Below are 20,872 nucleotides of genomic sequence, written 5' to 3' on the forward strand. Positions count from 1 at the left end.
ATTTTCTGTCAACTTAGTATTTTAAATATTATTTTATATTTCTTTATAGGTTTTCTTTATAAGTTTTCTTTAGTTAATGGTAATATATTATTTTATATTTCTTTATAAGTTTTCTTTACAAAAAAGTAACGATGTTGCTCTTATTTTTTAAATCATACAACAATCCAAGTTTCGATAGTTTACTCGAACAAGACAATTATTACCTTCAACACAAATATATTATTTTTTTTAATTCTAAATAATATTTATTATTGTTGTTAAAGTTAAGTCTGAAGACATCAATAGTAACAGCATTTGGTCTATGACATATATCATGACATCGAAATTTCCCCACCAAAATCTCACTTCTCATATATATCATTATTTTTAAAATAAAACAAAACACAATAAATCAGTGATTAAAAAATTATAATAAATTAAAAATTCAAATATTACCTTTAAATAAAAATTATTCTAAATCTCAGTATATTTCATATAATACTATACATAAAAACCTAATTTACATGTAGATGGTGTGCGATAGGTCAACAATTTGAATGTAATTTTTATCATTACAATATATGCGAANCAAATATTAACTTTAAATAAAAATTACTCTACATCTCATTATATTTCATATAATACTATACATAAAACCTAATTTACATGTAGATGGTGTGCGACAGGTCAACAATTTGAATGTAATTTTTATCATTACAATATATGCGAAGATTTGTCAACAGTGTCGACTGTCGTACATATTTTAGTTCGTAAAATTCTTTAGTTGGAATCGACGTTCGAAAGATCTAATGACAATTTACCTATTTGGTTGTCGTGTGATCAAATACATGGTAGATTTTTCTCTATGAATGTGTTTTCTATAAATAAAAAAAAACTATCGAATGTAATAAATAGGGTGAGAAAAAGATAAAATACAAATCCATTACTTTTTATGTTTTGTATATTTTATTTTATATTTTTTTTTAAAAAAAAAGAGTTTTAAAGCTTGTTGTCTCTTCTTGTAGACCGCATAGATTCTGACATTGCAACTAAATTCATCTTCTTTTCTTTGTGACAATGTATTATTTTCCGCACACGGATTTTTAGAAATAATTTGATGTAATTTTTAGGCAGAAAGTTATCTTTATGTACTAGTCACCTTTTCATTTTTTTTCTTCCATAAATAGTAATATTTATCCATTAAGGCCTTTCCACATCACAACATTTTGATTATATATGTTATCTATTCTATTAAAATTAAACCTCTTATAATAATCAATTTTTAGCATGTTGGTGAAATTTTTTCGTAATTCAAAAAATATTTCAACTACATAATTTACAAACATATTTTCATAACATCTGAATTTAAAAAATCAATAAATTTTTTTTAAAAAAAATATTTTTTTCATATTTTTTACGGATCACAGGCATCATCTTTACAATATTATTTATTTGGCATGCATGTGTGGCACCACCGACTAGTTAAATATAACATTTTAAATTTTTAATACATCAAATATTCTGTATACATGTAATAAATTATGCAATTTTCAATGTCGGGCTAGTGTGTGATAAATGAATAAATGCTAATTGAGTTTAGGTAGGTATGAAATGTGGGGCAAAGCAAATTTAATGCTTTTCACAGTTCACTATATTTTCCCGTGAAAACAGTACAAAGTGGGGGTGTAAAAAACAGATAGATGGTTATGTAGCAGTATCAGATACAAACCCACTGGGATTGAAGGTGTAAAAATGTGTACAAGAGGTGAAGGTGACAATTCATCTAGGATGGAATGAATCAATGAAATGGTCCACATTGGTTCAATTGTAGATACAACATTGTCTTTCACAGAAACAATTTGGTGTTGTTTAGATAAAAACGAGACCCTTAAAACCAAGAAAACAGAGGAAATACCAAGAATTAACTATTGCAATTTGAAATTTAAATGCAGGTGCTAGCAAGACTTTTCAGCACCTCATAAATGCATATTCATGGAGGCTACAGATTAGCTCCAGTGAGCTTTTTCTTTGTTACTTAGCTTTTGAGTAAATATACCCTCCTTTTTGTTCTTGGGTTGTTGGCAAATTCAATGCCTGCTTGCTTCTGTTCTGTAAATAACAACCCCACCCAATGCACTCATTTCAACTTAGTTCTATTTCCATCTCTCCTCCTATATATAGTGGCAGCATTTCATGGAGTGACTTCATAAAAGTTTAGTTCTTTGTGGAAGCACCGATTATATTTAACTGATAATCCATGGTTCATTTGGTTGAAAATCGATGGCCTGTGTTCTGTGTATTCTGTTGTCAATGAGATGATGATCGATACCATTTGGAGTGAGGTATCTATAAGCCAGACAAGACAGAGAATGGTAGAGTGACAGAAGCCTTATGGTATACTAATACGAGATATTGGTCCAGTTCAATTAGAAAGCCGTTGTTCTACCAATGTAGAGCTCGGTTATTTGATTGAGCCGTGCCAATATCACGTTTACAAAATCAGGATGCCTGTACAGCTACATTGGAATTCAAATCCTGGGACTATTTAAGTTAATGGTTTGTTTTTCTTTAACTATAACTAACTTCTATATGATATGAATATTTATTTCCTGAATGTCACAGGTAAACACCTCACAATCGGCTATATGTCGCATAGTTTAGTACTACAGATGAAGAAGGTACATTCTGATCTGCCTATAATCCCATTTGATAGAGCAAACCCAGCAGTGCGATCAGGGCAGACGCCTCATTTCAAGAATGGAGGAATTTTTTATTTTTCATTTTTACCAGAAACCTAGTGCACCAGTAATTCTGCCCCACTAGAGCATTTACGGTAGCTACCAGTTCGCAAAGTTGTAAATCGCAAGTCGCTATACTTTACTTCCCTACATACCTATTTTCTTCCACTATGGTTGTTTCATTTATGTGAAGAGATTGAAAAATACAAAGAAAACAAAAGGAAGTAAAGAAACTTCCTCGATGCATTTACTCATCTCTACCTAAAGGCTTCCAACTTTTGAACAAAGCGTAGGAGGTAGGGGAAAGAATACATCTTTTTGTTATTGTCACATCAAAAGAGCAACCTTCTTTTCGAGAGAGATACCCTTTATTCTGTTCCTAAGCACTGTACAACCAATCCCATAGCAAAACTAAATGGTAAAAAGCAGGCCCGTCACATACCATTTTTTCTTACTCTCATATTTTCTTGTCCATTTTATCATTTCTAATGAGCTTACGCATATATGAAGGTTGGGCCGGGACTTTCTAAACATGACCAATGCACAATGGAAGATAACAAATATATGTAAAAACTAATACAAGGCGGCTGCGAAATAATAAATAATCCAATTCATATTTGACTAGTTGCCATTAATAACTAGATTGGACATCGAGGTTTAGCCGCGCGTTTGTGATTAGAAATTAAAATAGAGCAGGACACTACAGGACGTCGGGAATTCATCGTTGATCTTTTAACTGAAAAACCAAAAAAGAAACACTAAACATAACAGAAACCACAAGGCATATGCAAAGTAGCATAATTTTATCAGACACAGTATGGTAATGGAAGAATGATGGCATAAAAGGTAAATGTAGTTCGAAACAGAGACAGAAGCCCATAAAAAAAATCTATCATACAAATATATATATATTATATATGTAACACATTTTACATTACCACCACCAAAGGAAACAAAAACCCAAAAAGGAGAGGGCCAGTCTGACAACAAAAAATTATGCTCTGGAACAATTGAGTGCATAAACGATTATAAAATATTCACTAAAAATACTTTTGAAAAAAAAAATCACAAAAAATAAAAATAACATAGACCCTAGAATGTGAAACACAAAAGTAAACAAGGGTAGGAACATTTCACATTTTCACTTGCTATTGCTGAAAAAGATTGATCATGCAAGGCTAATGGACGATAATACTGTCAAACAGGGATATATTTTGCAAAATTTTACATTTTAAAAAAGTTGTGAATAAACTGTTTTTCTGAGACAGGAAAAATATCATTCCAGAAATCCAGTTTTGGTTAAAATGGCATTCCTTAATTTGCTGAGATCTCTTCCTTTGAGAGTTCTTCCAACACCTTCACACATGGAGAACGAAGCAATCTGAGTACTAGCAAGCCTTCTTGCCAAATATTCATGTGGTGGGACCATTTCATTACCCTCTTCATCATCATCATAATTATCTGCATCAACAACTAAACCATGGCGATTCTTCCATCCCATATAATCATCATCGTTATCATTGTCATGTGCACCAGATGTATCATCCCACAAGTTTTTGTTAGACATTCTCTTCGAAATCTTGGACCGGTCCGGAATGTCCACAGGAGCTGATGACTGCTGAGGCTCCGTCCACGCTGTAGAGGATCCGCCGTCCTCGGCCCTTCTGATGGCCCGCGGAGCGGCGCTGCGCCATGCATTTGATGATGAAGAACCGGAAAAATGGTTCTTTCGGGGTTTTGAGTTCGAATCTTCTCTTGCTTTCACCAGAGGCCACACCTCCTCTTCTTGAAGGTCTTCATCTTTAAATAATGGCTTTCTACCACCATACAAGTCTGCCATGCTCGCCGCTACAGCTGAAAAGACCAGTGCCAAACAGTGGGAGCGAAATCTTGAAATGCAACTCGAATCAACAAATCCAGTAATTATATGTATACAAAAAAGCAGGCCGTTTATTTCAGTCTTTCACTTTATATGAGAGAAACAAGACGGAGGGGGTGCAAGCATAAAGAGGATATGATGAGGAACAATCAATCACACCTTTGGTTAATAACTAGAAAAAAACACGTCTTTGCGCAATTTTTATCTCAAATTTGCACTGTGATTGGTTAGCCCTCCTAAAGGGAAAAGGTGGGGATAAATCATGTAAAATTCCCTGTAACAAATGCAAACTTCCAAAGAAAAATACAAATATCAAGAACTTAAAAAACGAGTCTGTCGCAGCACCTGACGGGAAAAAGACAAAATCCTGAGGGATATACGTGACAGAGGCTTTAACTCTCCTTGGCCCTCAAAGCAGGAACTGCAAAGAAAATGGCCAAAACAAATTAAAAGTAATGGCCTTCTAAAATGATAATATGCGTTTCAATACGACCGCTCTGTGGATTTATTCACTCTTATCTGCAAATATGGGTTGAATCTGAAAGGTGGGTTTTTTCTTCTACAGGAATAAAGTCCAAAACGCCCACAGAAAGTATGTGATTGAGATAAAGGAGCGAGAGCAAGTTGGGGTCACACTTCTTCTTGGGACTTTCTGAATGAACTCATAAAAACAAACATGTCAAGATCCCATTTTTCCCCTTCTGGTTAAAAAATAGAAGGTGTCATAGTTGTAAAGATTTTCCGAAAGTGGTTTTTAAATTTATACACACACACAGATATATATTAATATATATTTGTGGGCGTATGGGTTGTTTATTATATAATATAAATAAATAAATAAATAGACAAAAAGTTCTCAGAAGTTTCATAAAAGACTGGATTTTGATTGGGAAATGTGGAAGAAAACGATTGATCCCAGCTAACCTCACTGATTTCTGTAAACCTTGTCCAAGCTATGATGACACTCATTAGGGCAGTACGCCTGTATTAAAAGCAGATACATATATTACAGTATAGGTAGTAGATAAACGCTCAACTTTATCGAGAACACCTATGCGGCTAAGTGAAAGTTCAGTCATTACCATCCACATAAAAGTGTGCTGTGTTCATTTTCACTGTGGATTTTGAGAAAAAGTCGTGAAATAGAATTCTTTAGTTTAAAATTTACATATACAGGTGTTTGTTTCGTATCAGCCGACAGCCAACACTTTCTAGTGTGGATGGCGCGGCTTCTTTTTTTTTTTTTCCTCCTTGTAAACCAAGAGTTGAAAGATCAAATCCCCTCCCCGCGCGTTAGTTATAAGGTTATATATTCAATGTGTTGTAACTTTATAATGTACAAAAGATTCACGATATTAAGACATAATGAATGCTATAAAAATGGATCATTGGTCAAAACATAAAAGAGCTACTCCTCAATTAAATAGCCACTTCCACAGTCCTAGAGCTGGCAACGAGTACTTCTTGAGAACACCTAACATTGAAGGTTATATATTCCTAATTATATTACACATATCCAAGAGTTCAAGAGGCGAAGCCACTAAAAGTTACTCAAAGATAGAATGGATAAAAATTTAAAACGCATGCACATCGAGATTTGGGTTTGTGTGTTTTATTGGTTAGATCAAACTGTGAGTCAACTTCTTATTATGCCTTGTTCTTGAATGCTCCCCTGTCCTGGGTTCTTGGAATTATTGCTGAGATGACCCTGTAAATCACAACAAATAAAAAGACAGTAAATTTCACCAACAATACGAGTACTGTGCGTGACCACCCTTTAGTTTTGGCGTTATGGATACTATCTGAACTAAGTGGGCATATTATAGGGTCGTGATGATAATCTTTTGTCAGCCTAAACGAAGTATTGTAAGGATAAGGAAGTAATTTCATCTTGTGCACTTTGTAATGTGAATGCTGAATCTTTTGATCATCTCTTTTTCATGTGCAATGTCTCGACTCGTATCTGGGATGGAATTCAGAAGTGGCTTGAGATAAAGTAGTCCATTGGATCTTCAGCATATGTGCTTAAAGCTATTAGATGAGTTTACTGAGGTAATTCAGTCCTTAATAAGATGAGGAGTGTTGCTCTTGCAGCTACAGTTTACACTGTTTGGAATTCAAAGAATCGTGTTGTATTTAAGAGTGAGAAGCCGGATGTTGAAGCCATAGTTAAGAAAATTAAAATTTTACGATTTCGTTATATTTCCACTGCGATTTCAGTTATCGATAATTTGTGATAGCCATAGTTAAGAAAATTAAAATTTTACGTTTTCGAGCCCATGGTAACTTTTTTCCCGAGAATACCCAGTGTCGTCATATATGCACTATCTTTTTATCTTATTTAATGAAAATATTTTCATTAAAAAAAAGTATTGTAACGATGAGAGGTCCCTCAACTCTAATCACAATTCAATGTTGCTTTTGGTAGATAGGGACTCTACCACCTATCGGTTTTGGTAAATAATAATACCAAACACACTTTTAAATTCTTTTTTTTATTGTTATTTTTGAACTCCGAACAAAATTAATATGTAATAGAATGGCTCAGATATTGACTACATTTTAATATCGATTGACATGATCGCCGATACAAGTTGTGAAACAGCATATAATATTTTTTTAAGGCCATTTGGTGGGTGAGATATATATGTATATGATACATTCAAGTAGTTGTCTATAATTGTGGAGCTTTTGTAGTTTAACGAGGGCCATCACTAATAGTGCATAGTTTATCATGCCAGCCAATATAGCGGTTGATTCCATCCTACATGTAGGGATACTACTTCATGATAGAATTAAGGGCTCAAATTTAGCCACACATACATGAGATCCACTAATTTTTTTAAAATAACATATATGTGTGAATCTTATTCATCCAAACTATGTGGGGCACTCGAAGCTACCCAATATAGCCCATTTCAATTTCAGTAATCAAGAGCATATATATTATTGTAGGGCACATTTATTTAAATAGTATAGCAAAATATATAATACATTATCCTGTAATCGGGCACAGATAGTGAAAGCAAAGAATTTAATAATTTCACTTAACAAAAAAATGACAGATTTCAAATTCTTTACAGAAATTTGAAGTCAATTTTAATAATAATTGTGATAGATTTTTAAATAAACACAGGATAAATATCATCTGAAAAATATACACAAATAAAATCAATGCTTGAAATCATACGAGGGCCAAGAATTTTGCATGGGAGCAAGAGATCAGTGAAGGAGACTCGTTTTATTCGGGATCAAGTTTATATATGATTTTCAAAACAAATTGTGAATAAGTCATTCTCGTTCCATTGTTGGATCGCTATCTACACCTGATGCGGCTTCATTGGTAATCTATTGAAATATTTATTAGTTAATCAAAACAGGAAAATATATTAAATTCTTTTATCAAAAACAGTTTTAAAAAGGACTATATATATTATTAAGCGGATGCACTTGATCTCGAAAACGTCGAGCCTTACTGGACCCACATATTTTGGGTCCAACATGCAATCATATCATCATATATTACTATTGTTATAATATATATAAATATAATATATATAAATATAGAGAAAAGAAATGGGATTCCGTAATCAAGTTGGCCATTTGAAACTTATCGAGCATTTTCCCCGAAGTGNGCCCTTACATAATAGGAATATTACAGTTTAGTTTTTTTTGTTTTTTAAATTTAACAAACTTTTTTTTTTTTTAAATTCCAACAATTCAAATAGCACTTTAGTCCCTCGATAATTTGTCAAATTTCACCACTGTTCACATACGCACAGCGTGTGGAGGGTAACTAGTATATATATTATTAAGCGGATGCACTTGATCTCGAAAACGTCGAGCCTTACTGGACCCACATATTTTGGGTCCAACATGCAATCATATCATCATATATTACTATTGTTATAATATATATAAATATAATATATATAAATATAGAGAAAAGAAATGGGATTCCGTAATCAAGTTGGCCATTTGAAACTTATCGAACATTTTCCCCGAAGTGATGTCCAATTAAAGACATATATCAAATCATTACTATCCTCTCTTTTGATGAGATCAAAACACATAGGAGCACAAAAATGTACTATGCTAAACCATTGGCCCATTTCAATCAACTTCTACTCACTTTTCTTTTTCATTTTCCTTTTCAACTCTTGCCTGCTCTAAAATTCCATCTTGTCACCAGAAATAATCATTCACAACTCTCTAGTCACAAAACCATCATTTCGACAACCATATTCTAATTGTACATTTATGGATTTCTCTAAAAATAAATGAATAAATCATTTTACAATGTCAATAAAATTGTCTGGATGATAAGAGAGTAGTTACGGTGATGATATGAATTTTCAGATTTGTTAAATATATTTTAAAACGTAAAATTTTACCAGAAACGGAAGTTGTGACTAAAGTTGTACAAAAACCTCCGTAATAACATTCTCATTTCCGAGCAGCATGGTAGAGCTCCAGATAATCGAGAGTAGGACGATTCCTTGCTCCATGACTCGCTTGCATAAAGAATTTAGCTACTCTCTACCATCGTACCAAGCAGATATTGCTCTAACAACAGAAAACATAGTAAGTTTTCCCATTAAAGCAAAGATAAAAACTTTATAATAATGAAATAGAGAGAACCTTATAGAGGATTATCTCTTCTCAATCAAATCCATTTTCCCTGTTATCTTCTTAATTCTCTTTTAGATGTTACGTTTGTTCCAATGCAAATGCAAATTAGTTTCAAATCATACCACTTACATAAACTGTGTTTTTTCAGTTTCCCATGTTTAGTTGACACAAGAGACAAATTCAACCGCACGGCAGTAATTTAAGAATCAATGGTGAAATCTCCGGAAACAAATCCTTTCCCTTGAGATGAAGCTAAAATGTCGGAGCCAAGCTATTTACATGCCATACCACGCTAGAAATGCAACTATCTGTGGTGCACCATGAAAAACTAAGAAAACATGTACCCGTAATTACCTATTAAGAGCATAATCAACACCGGCGTCATCTGCACCATCAAAATTAAATCCATTCGGTTCAAGACCATGACCTTGTGCTCTTTCTTTATCATGGTCGGCATCAAAAACAGTATCATAGAGTCCTGCATGGTAAATTTGGTAAAGACCAGCTTAAATGAGTTCAATGTGAAGACATGCAACAAAAAAGAATGCCACCAGGGAACATCATAATATCATGCATATTCCATTTGGATGGTTAGTTGCTCAGCAAGGTCTTTCACTCGCACCAACTTGAACTGCTAGATAGTTAAAACCTTTAAAGCCATCTAACCAAAACAACTTAGATGGTTAGTCGCTCGGCAAGGTCTTTCACTCGCACCAACTTGGACTGCTAGATAGTTAAAACCTTTAAAGCCATCTAACCAAAACAACTTACCACCAGTTTTACGAACAATAGGAATGGACCCGTATATCTCATGGCTGTGAGTTGAGTAAGTCCACATGGTTCGAATATTGAAGGGACCAAAGTGAAATCAGCACCAGCATATATCTGGGTAACATACAAATAAAAGTAGGTGAAAATGTACATTGCACATAAAATCTGCAAACATACAAGGAAAGTAGCTAGTTTCCATGAGAAAATACCAAGTGAGAAAGAGGCTCATCATATGATAGGCATAGGCGTGCACGATCATTATATGAAGAATGCAATTGGTTTGCCAAATTAACAAAATCATTTTGGATCCGATGATCAGGAGCCGAACCCAACAAGACAACCTATCAAAAAGTTCATTCCCAGTATAGCTAATAGTAAGTTGATATCTCATTTGTTTCCCAAAAAAATCTCGAACTATCCAACAAAAAATAGCTTCAAGCATTAGAAAATTGCTTTTGATCTAAAACTGAAGGACGAGCTTTGCATACTTGCATATATGCCTACAACACATTGAGGAAGAATATGTGTGAGGACAGGAGCAAAACATAAACTAATAGACCACGGCAAAGGAATAGTATTTCATTCAATGGTCCAAACAAAACCCATGCAATTCAATTCAAACAAGTAAAAATTGAACTACAAGATATAATCCATCGCATTTATTCAACAATTTTGAAAGAAATAAATTGATCTTCCTTATATATTTGTTGAAATTGATAATTCAGATGCAAAAATAAATCCTATTGTTTAAATTAGACTGTCAATTGGACCTTTTGTATTCTTCCTTTTCTGTTAATGGGTTTTCTTCAGAATATCAACAAGCCCATTTCTGTCTTTGTTTTATCACTCACCATATTTTATCCTCAGAATATCTTTCTCAATTATTCTACTCTCAGATGTGTGATAGTAGGTATTTTTAACACTTCAATAGAAATAGAATGTTTTCTTCTCAAAATATAAATAATATTATTTCCATAATGTGCATCCTTTCAATGAATAACCCAAAAAGACAATGCGGGAGTAGATTCAACTGAAAAATTAGACAAACCTGTCTACCACGTTCCAGCGTGCGCCAGATGGCATGTTTAATGAGGTGGATTCCATTTTGGTGAGTCAAGCGACTAATGATTCCTATAAAGGGCAAATTATCTCTTTTCAACCCAAGTCTTTGCTGCAAAGCTTCCTTGACAGCTTTTCAAACCAACGGACCATTGTCAACCACTTTCGGAAGTGTTCCTTTTTCATCGTAATGACTTATTTTCTGATCAGACAATGGTCCGTTGGTTGATGCTGCTTCAATGTCAATGCTGTTGATCTCGTTTTTGCTTTCCTCCTTAACTTCAGGTACTTTACTGAAGTTGGCGACCAATTTTTCATCAGTTCTGATTTCCACTTCAACTGTTCTCGTGTTGGGGCCCTCAAGATCATTGGATAGTGAAGTGCCAGGACCTTCCTTTTCCTCGTTATTCTTTGTATCCCTTCTCTGGGTGCTTGTAGGTAGCTGCGTTCTCGGCATATATAAATCCCCTTAGTGTGGAATCTTTAGACTTCGGAGTGGAAGATTTTATCTGTTTTCTTCGTGAAAAGTCTACATCACATGGATAAATGAAAAACATGAGAAAAAAGGTAACCGATTTTCAAAAAAGACTTATGTCTATCCATCAAAAGAACCAACCGGCACTAGCAGTAAATGGATGTGTGATCCTGGTTGCTTTGTGAGCCTTTTGCCATCCAAAGGACTGCAACAATAAAGGTTCTAAAATACTTCAAAAAATACTCAATCCGGCCTATTTTTAGCAAACCATCTAACATCATTCGAGAAATCCGAACGAACTGATATAAATATTTGCAGGGTACTAGCAATTACCATTGAAATACCCTCCAACATAGCACTAACTCAAAAACAAATTAATCACTTTCAGAAAACATTACGGATTCGAGCCGCAGTGCCGCACGTCATTAATGTCAACACCACACGATAAACATACGGATAAATTCAAAGGAATAAATGAGATCAAGAAATCAGACAATAATTAAGGTTTAAGCGTAAACCACACACTCGCATTCATCATAAGAATTTAGACCACCCAATGACACATGCACATGCGGAATCACACGTTGAAGTGAATATTTACGATTGAGAACAGGCTAGGGTGTCCATTAGGCAAAAATCCAAGAAGTGTAGAATAATTCAGCTGAGTTCGTCCGCCAAAAAATGTTCTGCAGCTGATTGTCCTTTGCAAGGGCAAAGAAACTTCCATTTCCGTGCGTATGACTCCGCTCCGCTCCTATCTTAAACTACTGAATAAAAAATCAGAGGTTGGAGTTTCCACGAAAATTTAGCAGAGACGGTATGCTGAAACTGCGTTTGATCTCTCCGCAAGTGTATGTGTGTGTGGGTGTGCAGTGTGTACATGTAAAGTGCTACAATATATTTCAGATGACGAAAAATCCCGAATATCAGAGCGGATCGTTTCTTATTTTTGTGAATTAACTATATTTTAGTGTATAAAAATAATAAAATTATTATTCTTTATTTAATGTTTTAGAAAATATCAACGATTAATATCGCCACGTGTCTTTTGAGAGGTGATGCTGTGGCTGATATCAATTTGCTATTATAAATTTACTTCTTCCACCGGTTAAAAGTATTTAGATAGGTATTTTCGTAATTTCATGCTTTTATCCTTAATACTGTGAGGCTTGTCCACATTTTTAATAAAAGTAATTACACAATAAACAATACTAAATCTATCTAAATTACATTCAAACCATAATATTTTAATACTAAGTCAGCAACAACACTGTGAATTTAAATTTAAATATTAATTATATAATAAAATATAAATATATATTAATTAAAAATAAAACCCACCAAAAAAAAGTAACGAGTTCCATGTGAAATTGGATTTAAACCCGAATCCACGACTAAAAAATCTGTGGACTGAAGAGCCCAAAAACGACCTTTTTAAAAAATCAGCCGCGCCACAACAGTAGGCCGCCACCATCTTTTTCCCGCCTCTGGAACCGCACTTGCCCCATTTTAAAACCCTATCTCCCCCACTCTCTCCATACCATCCCCACTCTCTCTAGGGTTTCTACTGTTTGTTCTCCCTCTAAAAGCGCACTTGCCTAAACCTTCATCACCATGAAAGCAAGGGCTCGAAGCGGCGGTTTCAGGTCACTGGCTACATCGCCGTCGTTTTACACTTATCTGAAGCCGGGAGCTCTTGCCCAACTCAGATACTCGAAAATCACTGCTAGATCCAAAGAAATTGGTGCCCAGGCTCTGATTGCTCTCTGCCAGCTCAATGCTGCTTCTGATCCAGCGTTCTCACTGCCTCATTCGACGGCTTTTGCTGTGGATGGTATTTCGTGCTTCAATTTCAGGGTTACAAATTATCCTCGATGTCTTCAGCGGAAAAAGCTCACTGCTGCTACGCCATTTATTTACGAAACTCAGTCCTGATCTTCTGTTTTGTCCTCCTTATTTATCGATCGCCTAGATTAAAAGCCAAAAATTGTGATTTGGGTCATTTCTTTTAGTTTGTTAAATTTGGATGTGCCTCTCTTTTGTAATTGGAACACAAAAATTATTTAGGAGAAACATTAAATGAATAAATTGAAGAACTGATCAGTTGCTATGACTTGTAGGTTCTACATGAAAATTTGTTTGATTATAATTGGAAAGCTGTTCATGAATATTTGATAATAATAAATGTGACTTTGTAAGATTGGATTAGAATTGTAGATGCTTGTTGAAAAGTCATACCTTGTCTGCGATAAATTCATTGAATACAACTTGGGAAATTGGATTAGGTTTGGTAGACGCTTGTTGACACATGATAAATTATCTTGGAACGAACTATTGAATGCAACTCGGTGTTTGTGCTTACGGGAATCAATTATGATCTATATCTTGTATATTTGCGCGTTGTTTCTATTCAACCTCGTGATGTATACAGAGTTTGAAAGATCTTCTGCAACTGTTAGGCCCTAATCTTTGACATGGTATCTTTATACAGCTATATTTTCCTGATTAACGTTTTGAATTTCATTGCCCTGTTTTTTCCCCGGACTAGAATGAAAATATTTCAGTGGGTTATCACCGTATACGTCTATTCCACTGTAAGATTTATGTGATGACTGAAGTTTGGAAAAACAACATTATTATGTTTCATGATTTATGTTTGGAATACATAATCAAAGAATTTGTTTGAGCTGAAAACTCTATATGCCTTAATAAGGCAGAATATGAAGGTCATAACAATGTTGAACATACTTCTTCCGATCCTCTCTTGTTGAGGTGGAGACTTGTCATCTTATCTACCCAACAAGAGTGGTCTCAATGTATCATATGTTTAATAGATTTTACAGCTACAACTAATGGAAACATAAAACCTGTTTTTGCATTTGTTAAATCTTGAAAAATGAATGATGAAGGACATGGAAGGTGTCAATTCTTGTAGAAGTCTTATTCATGTATGTCTTCCCATCAGTTTCAATATGCTGTGTTCCCTTTCATTGGAATAGTGTGTAATTTGTGAATAGCATGGAAAGTTTCAACTTTGGACAATCGGATCAGATTAGATTGCTAGTCACCATCAGGCTAGGGTTTGAAAATATTAGTTTATTATGTTGGAAACTAACAAATTTAAGGAAAAGTTATTATTATGTCTCCCCACAAAATATAACGCTGCATGTCACCTTTAAATGGAACAAATATTCAGTTGCTATCTATTAGTTTAGAAGCTTAAATACGATAATGAAAGCATAATGCTGAATGTATCGGTTTCCCCGTGCAAATCGGCGAAGTACATATGTGAGTGTTTACTTTCTTTGTTGGGAATAAAATGTATTCATAGTAATTTCTTTGTAAGAGAATCATTAATAATTGACAAAAAATGTATAAGAAATAGTGTTCCTCATCACCATACATGTTCACTTTCCGGGCAAAAGAGCTCCAAACAGTGAACACTTATCCGTTGATAGAATAATCTTCTGTGTGTCTTGTGTACAAGTTATTTTGTTGGATATAGCCAATTACTTCATCTGCTGTCAAATATTTCACAGACTGCCGTCTTGAAATGCAATCCCTGGGCATGGAAACTTGTGCAGTGTTATAAGCTCGAATTCGTTGGATCAATGACCAAGATTCTAACTATATATATTCAGAGTGGGCGTTTTTACCTCAAGCCTGTCGAACTGATCCCATTTGGTACAACTTCATCGACAATCTTGATATTATCCTGCAATGAATTATGTTGAACGAGAAAATAGTTCGTCTACGATAAAGAGAGAAACTTGCAAGGCTTTTGAAAAATTATATAACCCCATTCGTTCCACAACTTTGGGACGACTGGAAGACACTAGGAAAAGTATTACCTTGAATTCATTCAAAATATCATCATTCAATACGATATTCTCGACGTCTTGACCATCTCTACGGATGCAAACCAACCCAAAGTCTCTACATATAGTTTTTACCTGGAAATAAAACAATGCGCGTGACAAAACTGAGCAAAATGAAGTTTTAACAATTTTCTTTTGAAGATTATTTTAGACATGCACATTTCTGTATGAGGCTTCTTCCTCTACTCGAGCATATTGCACAACTTTACCTGTTCACGAATCCAAACTCCGGGAACGTTGAAAGATTCTAATAGATCAGAACCACAAAGAAACATGACTTTCAGAGACTCTACATAAAAAAAAAACAATTTCATTAACTTGACATGTAAAAGCGATGTAAAAATGGTAACGTCATTCTAACAAAGATATCTTATTTAATCATCACAAAGAAAACTTGTAGAACAGTAAAATCCAAAAAAAGCACATGTTTTACATTCAGAATTATATTTTCAACATTGCAAAACTCTAATTTTGGGATAGACTCAACAAGATTGTCTATAATATCTCACTGATGTTTCATTTAAACTTTAGCTACTTTAGAAAATGGGATCTACATGCAATTAACACACAATCAGTAAGAACTAACATAAAAGGAAATGAGTTTACCGTGGGATACACATCCGCTCTCGCATAGAGAAGTCCTAACTCTAGACAAAACTGTTAATGTGCGCTGGTAGGTATCCTGACTTGCCTATCAGATAGAAATAGTCAAAAAGACAAAAAAAAGGTACAAATTTAATTGCAGTAGCAGAAGCATGAGAAAGTAATTCAAAACTTCCGAAATTTAATGATTTGTGTGCTAATTATTCTTTAGTCTGTTAATGTGCAATGTGTGTGTGCGTGAGAGAGTGAGAGTCACCTCCCATGAATCCACCATAATAAAGTTAGAACTTCTACAAGCGAGATCACACATGGTAACACGATGTTGAGCAGGTAGAAGATCCTGAAATTTAGGCCAGAACATAAGAAACTGATTGGTTCAAAACCCTGATGAATATAATGAGATCTGGTGGAAGTTGTTTTTCCATACACCCATGACACGCATGCAAAAAAAAACAATTCAAAAATTTTAAAAATAAAAAATAAGTTGAAGTTACCTTACTCTGAAATATTTCAATCAGACAGTTGATGAAAAAAACTTAAAAGGGCATGAGTTTACTGACCAAAAAAGTAAAATCCGTTTCCACCCATAGTTCTCAGGGAACTAGCCAGGTGCCATTATACATGTTATTTCTCATGTAGCTTCAGCAACTAATAATCTCATAATACCTTTTCTTTCATTAATTTTTTTCATCTTAACATCTTCATTATTGTTGAAAATTATTCTATCAATGGAAAGTCGCCCAAGCTGCTACTTTCTTTGCCGTAAATCAGGGAATGGGCATCCAAATACCTCATGTCGCATGCTCGATACGTACCTTCTTTTTGTATGCATCATTTACAGGTGAGATATAACCACCAATGACACAAAACCCTTGCGAATTTAATGCGTCTCTTGCAATCTCTGACCAAAAGAACAAGAATTGTCGGCAAAACTTCATAGAAATATGCAACAACGAGCAATAACAATTAGCACAACTATCAATTTCACTAGGACAATGCGCACAAGAATGTATTTAACAGCAACTAACCCAAACTATTGGAGCACATCTACTAGTACAAGAAAAGAAATAAAGGGAAGAAACAATAGATAAAAGTGGGATTAGAACAACACAAGAATTTATCATCATTGCATAAAAGTATCATTGACGATGAGATGTCTCACCAAAACAACGCAAGTGCATGTATGTAGGAGGATTGAAACTTCCAGTTGCAACCAGTACCACATAAACGTTTCTCCTGAAACAAATAGTTCAATGTCTAGGAAGACATAACCAGGGGCCAAGGGGAGCCATGATTCATATGCCAATATTTTTAACTAAATTATCAAAATAGGATATGCTAAAGAAAAGGAAAGCAAAAATCAAAATCGCTATGCAAGCCATTAAGTAAATTTAGTTGAACTAAGTTCTTGATCAGAAACAGAAAAACTATAATAGGGATGAGAAACAAACTACAAAAAGTGACAAAGGCTGAGCGACAAACTTACTGTGTCTCAGAGCTGGATAAACCATCTTGATTGATGGATTTCAAGGTTAATTTATCCAGCGGCAGTGCTATAATTATATCAGCAAAGGAACGAATAAATCACCAAGCAACAACATGAGAATTTAGGCAAAAAAAAAGACAATTTACGTATTTAACATTCGCTGTCTGCGAGATATTTAATTTACCCGAATCAAGAGATGACATCAAATGTGGGCGGAATGACACTAATGATTGCAACTCTTCATCTGCAACGTCATACGATGCCGAGATGCATTCAATGCTTTTGATTTCAGTTGTCGCCATTTTACTCCAAATCCCAGACTCGAACTTTTCCCAATATATGACATGCCCACTTCGAAAATTGAAATTTTTGGCATAAATTCGAGATGACCACAAGCAAAAATTCAATCTTTAGCAGGAATCTCCGAAGCCCATGAGTGGTGATAAAGTAGACAACAATCTGCTATCGGAGATTCTATCACAAGTGCAACTGCAAAAATTAAGCTTTCGAAATTTGTGACCCGGCTCGCAGTTAACAGTTGATTGAGTAACGTGCTGTGAAGGAAGGAAACTTCGACAAATAAAGGTAATACGAAGAAAGAAACCCTTCATAGCATTTTCAGTCAGCATCCATAAAATAGTAATATATTTATTTTTTTAATTTGTTCAAAAAGAAATTATGACACGTTGTAAAGTTATTTTGGGTTTTATATTAAAAAAAAATTTAAAACTTCAATTTTGCAAATTAAAATCACAACTGAATTTATGTGATTTTCACCATTTTGAATTTTGTTAATTTTTTTTAAAAATTGAATTAGGATTTTTTTTGTGAATATGTAATTAGAAAATTTTAAATACACCACATTTGTGAAAAAATACATTTTGAATTTGACAAAGAAGAAGTGCATAAAATTTAAAAGTTGATTTTAACAAACAACTTTAAAAACGTCGCAAGCCAAACACCGTCGCTAATTTTATTACTTTTTTAAAAACAAAAATTATTTTATAATTATATAAAATGTGATGACATTGCTAAACAGCGTCGCAAGATAATAAGTTTCTTGGTCGAAGTAATGTTCAACCAAAAAATTCAGTTAGATTGTGACCTGACTACAAAGCTAACAAAATTCATTATCATAATTAAAATTAAAGCTAAAAAAACTTACCTCAATGTCAGAACTTTGATAGAAATGAAAGAAGTTTGCGAAAAATTGTCGGGAGGGTGGGGTATTGCAAAACGGTCGCTATTTGCGACGGTTTTGATTAAACTGTCGCAACATAGCGACAGTTTAAAAACTGTCGGCGATCTGGTTTGGCGACAGTGTTATAAAACCGTCGCTGATAGAATAATCGTCGATTGAAATAGCGACGGTTTTTTTTAACCTGTCGCTAATTTTTGAAAAACCGTGGATAATTCTTTTTCATTTTTTATTATTTTTTTTGTAGTGTATGCGAAGTTTGCTTTCACTTGTACTCATATATTATTTTGTGTTCATCAAAATTCCAAGCAACAGAAAAATATTTTTCAAAAAGTTGCATTTTTTATCATTTAATTTTGAATAAAATTTTAATTATTTTTATGATATGTTATAAAATATTTATATTAAATTTCTAATTAAGATAAATAATACTAATAATAATATCAATTTATTAATAATCAATATATAAAAAAATTCACGATGAATTTTTTTAAAAAATTGAAATACATAATATTATATAAAAACTTTATATTTATTTAATATATTAATACTGGTAAATATTTTATTTTATAATATTTTATTTTTGACAAGAATTTTTTAAATATGTCAAAAACTTTAATTTATGTATTTATAGATATGGATTGTTTAACCAAATTTTCCATAAAAAAAATTTGAAAAGAAGAAATTAATCGATGTGGCAGAAAATAAGAATTTAAAAATGAAATGTCATTTCATTTTTTTTATTGGAGTCTGATACCCCATGGATGAGCCCATCAAGATCCGGCCCATATTTAGGGCCCACAGGCGAAGGGCCCATGCGAAGCCCAGGTATTCTCCTATAAATGCCAGGTTTGAGCGTACGGTTATTTCATTCACTATATTGTTTTCAGCAGCACCCTTAGCTGCTCCCCTCATATATCCTCAGTCTCTGACTTGAGCGTCGGAGGGGCTACGCCAGGACACCCTCCTGGCCCCCTTCTAACGGTCTTATTCTTGATTTCAGGCTCAGGGTAATTTAGAACCTGCGTCTGGACTAGTGACACTTGCTGGAAGCGGACCATAAAATTTCCCGTGAGTATCACTTGGCGCCGTCTGTGGGAAATCTTGAGTTGAGACGTAGAGATGGTAGGCAAGAAAGGAAGTAGAAGAGCTACCTCAGTATCATCGCGTCCTCAGAGGGAACCCGAATCATCTCATGTGGAGACGAGACAGGAACAACCTCGTCAAGAGACAAGAGCCGAGCAGCCCCTTCACGAGACAAGGGTCGAACAAACCCGTCCTAATGAGAACGTGGGGAACTTGACCCTGGAATAGCTGGGCCAATTTATCGCCTGGACAGTGGATGAGGCCATGAAAAGGAATCAAGAGTCTGTGTTTGTAGAGGAACAGGCAGCCCGTCAGGAGCGTGAGGAAGATGCTGAGGGCCACCAGAGCAGGGTTGAAGAGCCACAGCCCCACCAAAGGGGGGAGATTAGTGAGATGGGAGAAATGTGGAAGGAAATACAGATGTTGAGGCAGCAGTTGGGAAGCAGAGCGCCGGCACCCAAGAGAGAAAGTCCTTTTTCACTAGGCATTTTAGAAGAAGGGCTTCCTCCAAATTTTCGACAGTCGAATGTGGGTGAGTACGATGGACATACTGACCCCGAGGAACACTTGGGGAGGTTTGAGAATGCGGCCCTGTTACATCAATATTCAGATGGGGTCAAGTGCAGGGTGTTTCTGGGCACGTTGGTGAGGTCAGCCCAGCAATGGTTTAACACCTTGCAGCCCAACTCCATACGATCTTTCGAGGATTTTTCCGCTGCTTTCTTGCACAGATTCGCTAGCAGCAAAAAACACCAAAAAAACTATTTGAGCCTGTTTGTGGTGAAACAACAAGAAGCTGAAACTTTGCGAGAGTTTGTCCAGCGTTTCAACAACGCAGCGTTGGAGATACCAGCGGCCACTCCTGACATCATGATAAGTGCCTTTACCCAGGGACTTAGAGGAGGAGAGTTCTTTAAATCGTTAGTGAAGAAACCTCCATCAAGTTATGATGATCTGTTATCTCGGGCGGAAAAATATGTAAATCTCGAAGATGCCCAACGGCATAAGAGGATGGAGCAGCGACCTGGGAGAAGTAGAGTTGAGGGAGCGGAAAGAGGAAGTAGGAAGAGAGGCGCGGCCGAGAGGGA

General features: G+C 34.8%; 3 protein-coding genes and 1 long non-coding RNA gene across 6 annotated transcripts; all 4 read right to left on the reverse strand.

The window, feature by feature from the left end:
* Positions 1–3,651: 3,651 nt before the first annotated feature.
* On the reverse strand, positions 3,652–5,315 carry LOC140984965 (uncharacterized). Of its 2 annotated transcripts, none has more exons than XM_073452677.1 (2): positions 4,756–5,315; positions 3,652–4,571 (listed from the first exon to the last, which is right to left on the reverse strand). In XM_073452677.1, exon 2 carries the CDS (start codon positions 4,555–4,557, stop codon positions 3,994–3,996), a length of 564 nt encoding a protein of 187 aa, XP_073308778.1. In that variant the 5' UTR covers positions 4,558–4,571; positions 4,756–5,315; the 3' UTR covers positions 3,652–3,993. The 2 variants fall into 2 exon arrangements, with proteins under 2 accessions (XP_073308778.1, XP_073308777.1); XM_073452676.1 differs by having other exon boundaries at positions 3,654–4,571; positions 4,942–5,312.
* A 3,412-nt stretch (positions 5,316–8,727) lies between these two features.
* LOC140985255 (uncharacterized) lies at positions 8,728–11,189 on the reverse strand. The gene is made up of 4 exons (XM_073453052.1): positions 11,048–11,189; positions 10,000–10,164; positions 9,583–9,706; positions 8,728–9,162 (listed from the first exon to the last, which is right to left on the reverse strand). Exons 2-4 carry the CDS (start codon positions 10,150–10,152, stop codon positions 9,125–9,127), a joined length of 315 nt encoding a protein of 104 aa, XP_073309153.1. The 5' UTR covers positions 10,153–10,164; positions 11,048–11,189; the 3' UTR covers positions 8,728–9,124.
* Positions 11,190–11,213: 24 nt separating this feature from the next.
* LOC140985256 (uncharacterized) lies at positions 11,214–12,399 on the reverse strand. The gene is made up of 3 exons (XR_012176733.1): positions 12,135–12,399; positions 11,675–11,738; positions 11,214–11,587 (listed from the first exon to the last, which is right to left on the reverse strand). It is a non-coding gene; the product is annotated as an uncharacterized lncRNA (long non-coding RNA).
* A 570-nt stretch (positions 12,400–12,969) lies between these two features.
* On the reverse strand, positions 12,970–18,095 carry LOC140985391 (nicotinamide/nicotinic acid mononucleotide adenylyltransferase-like). 2 transcript variants are annotated; one of them, XM_073453242.1, is made up of 10 exons: positions 17,685–18,093; positions 17,501–17,567; positions 17,177–17,250; positions 16,830–16,915; positions 16,271–16,354; positions 16,018–16,102; positions 15,621–15,700; positions 15,385–15,486; positions 15,190–15,248; positions 12,970–15,095 (listed from the first exon to the last, which is right to left on the reverse strand). In XM_073453242.1, the coding sequence occupies exons 1-10, from the start codon at positions 17,800–17,802 to the stop codon at positions 14,978–14,980; spliced, it is 873 nt and encodes a 290-aa protein (XP_073309343.1). In that variant the 5' UTR covers positions 17,803–18,093; the 3' UTR covers positions 12,970–14,977. The 2 variants fall into 2 exon arrangements, with proteins under 2 accessions (XP_073309343.1, XP_073309344.1); XM_073453243.1 differs by having other exon boundaries at positions 15,040–15,108; positions 17,685–18,095.
* Between the last annotated feature and the right edge of the window lie 2,777 nt (positions 18,096–20,872).

This window comes from Primulina huaijiensis, chromosome 9, assembly GCF_012295235.1.
Source record: "Primulina huaijiensis isolate GDHJ02 chromosome 9, ASM1229523v2, whole genome shotgun sequence".
NCBI lineage: Eukaryota > Viridiplantae > Streptophyta > Magnoliopsida > Lamiales > Gesneriaceae > Primulina > Primulina huaijiensis.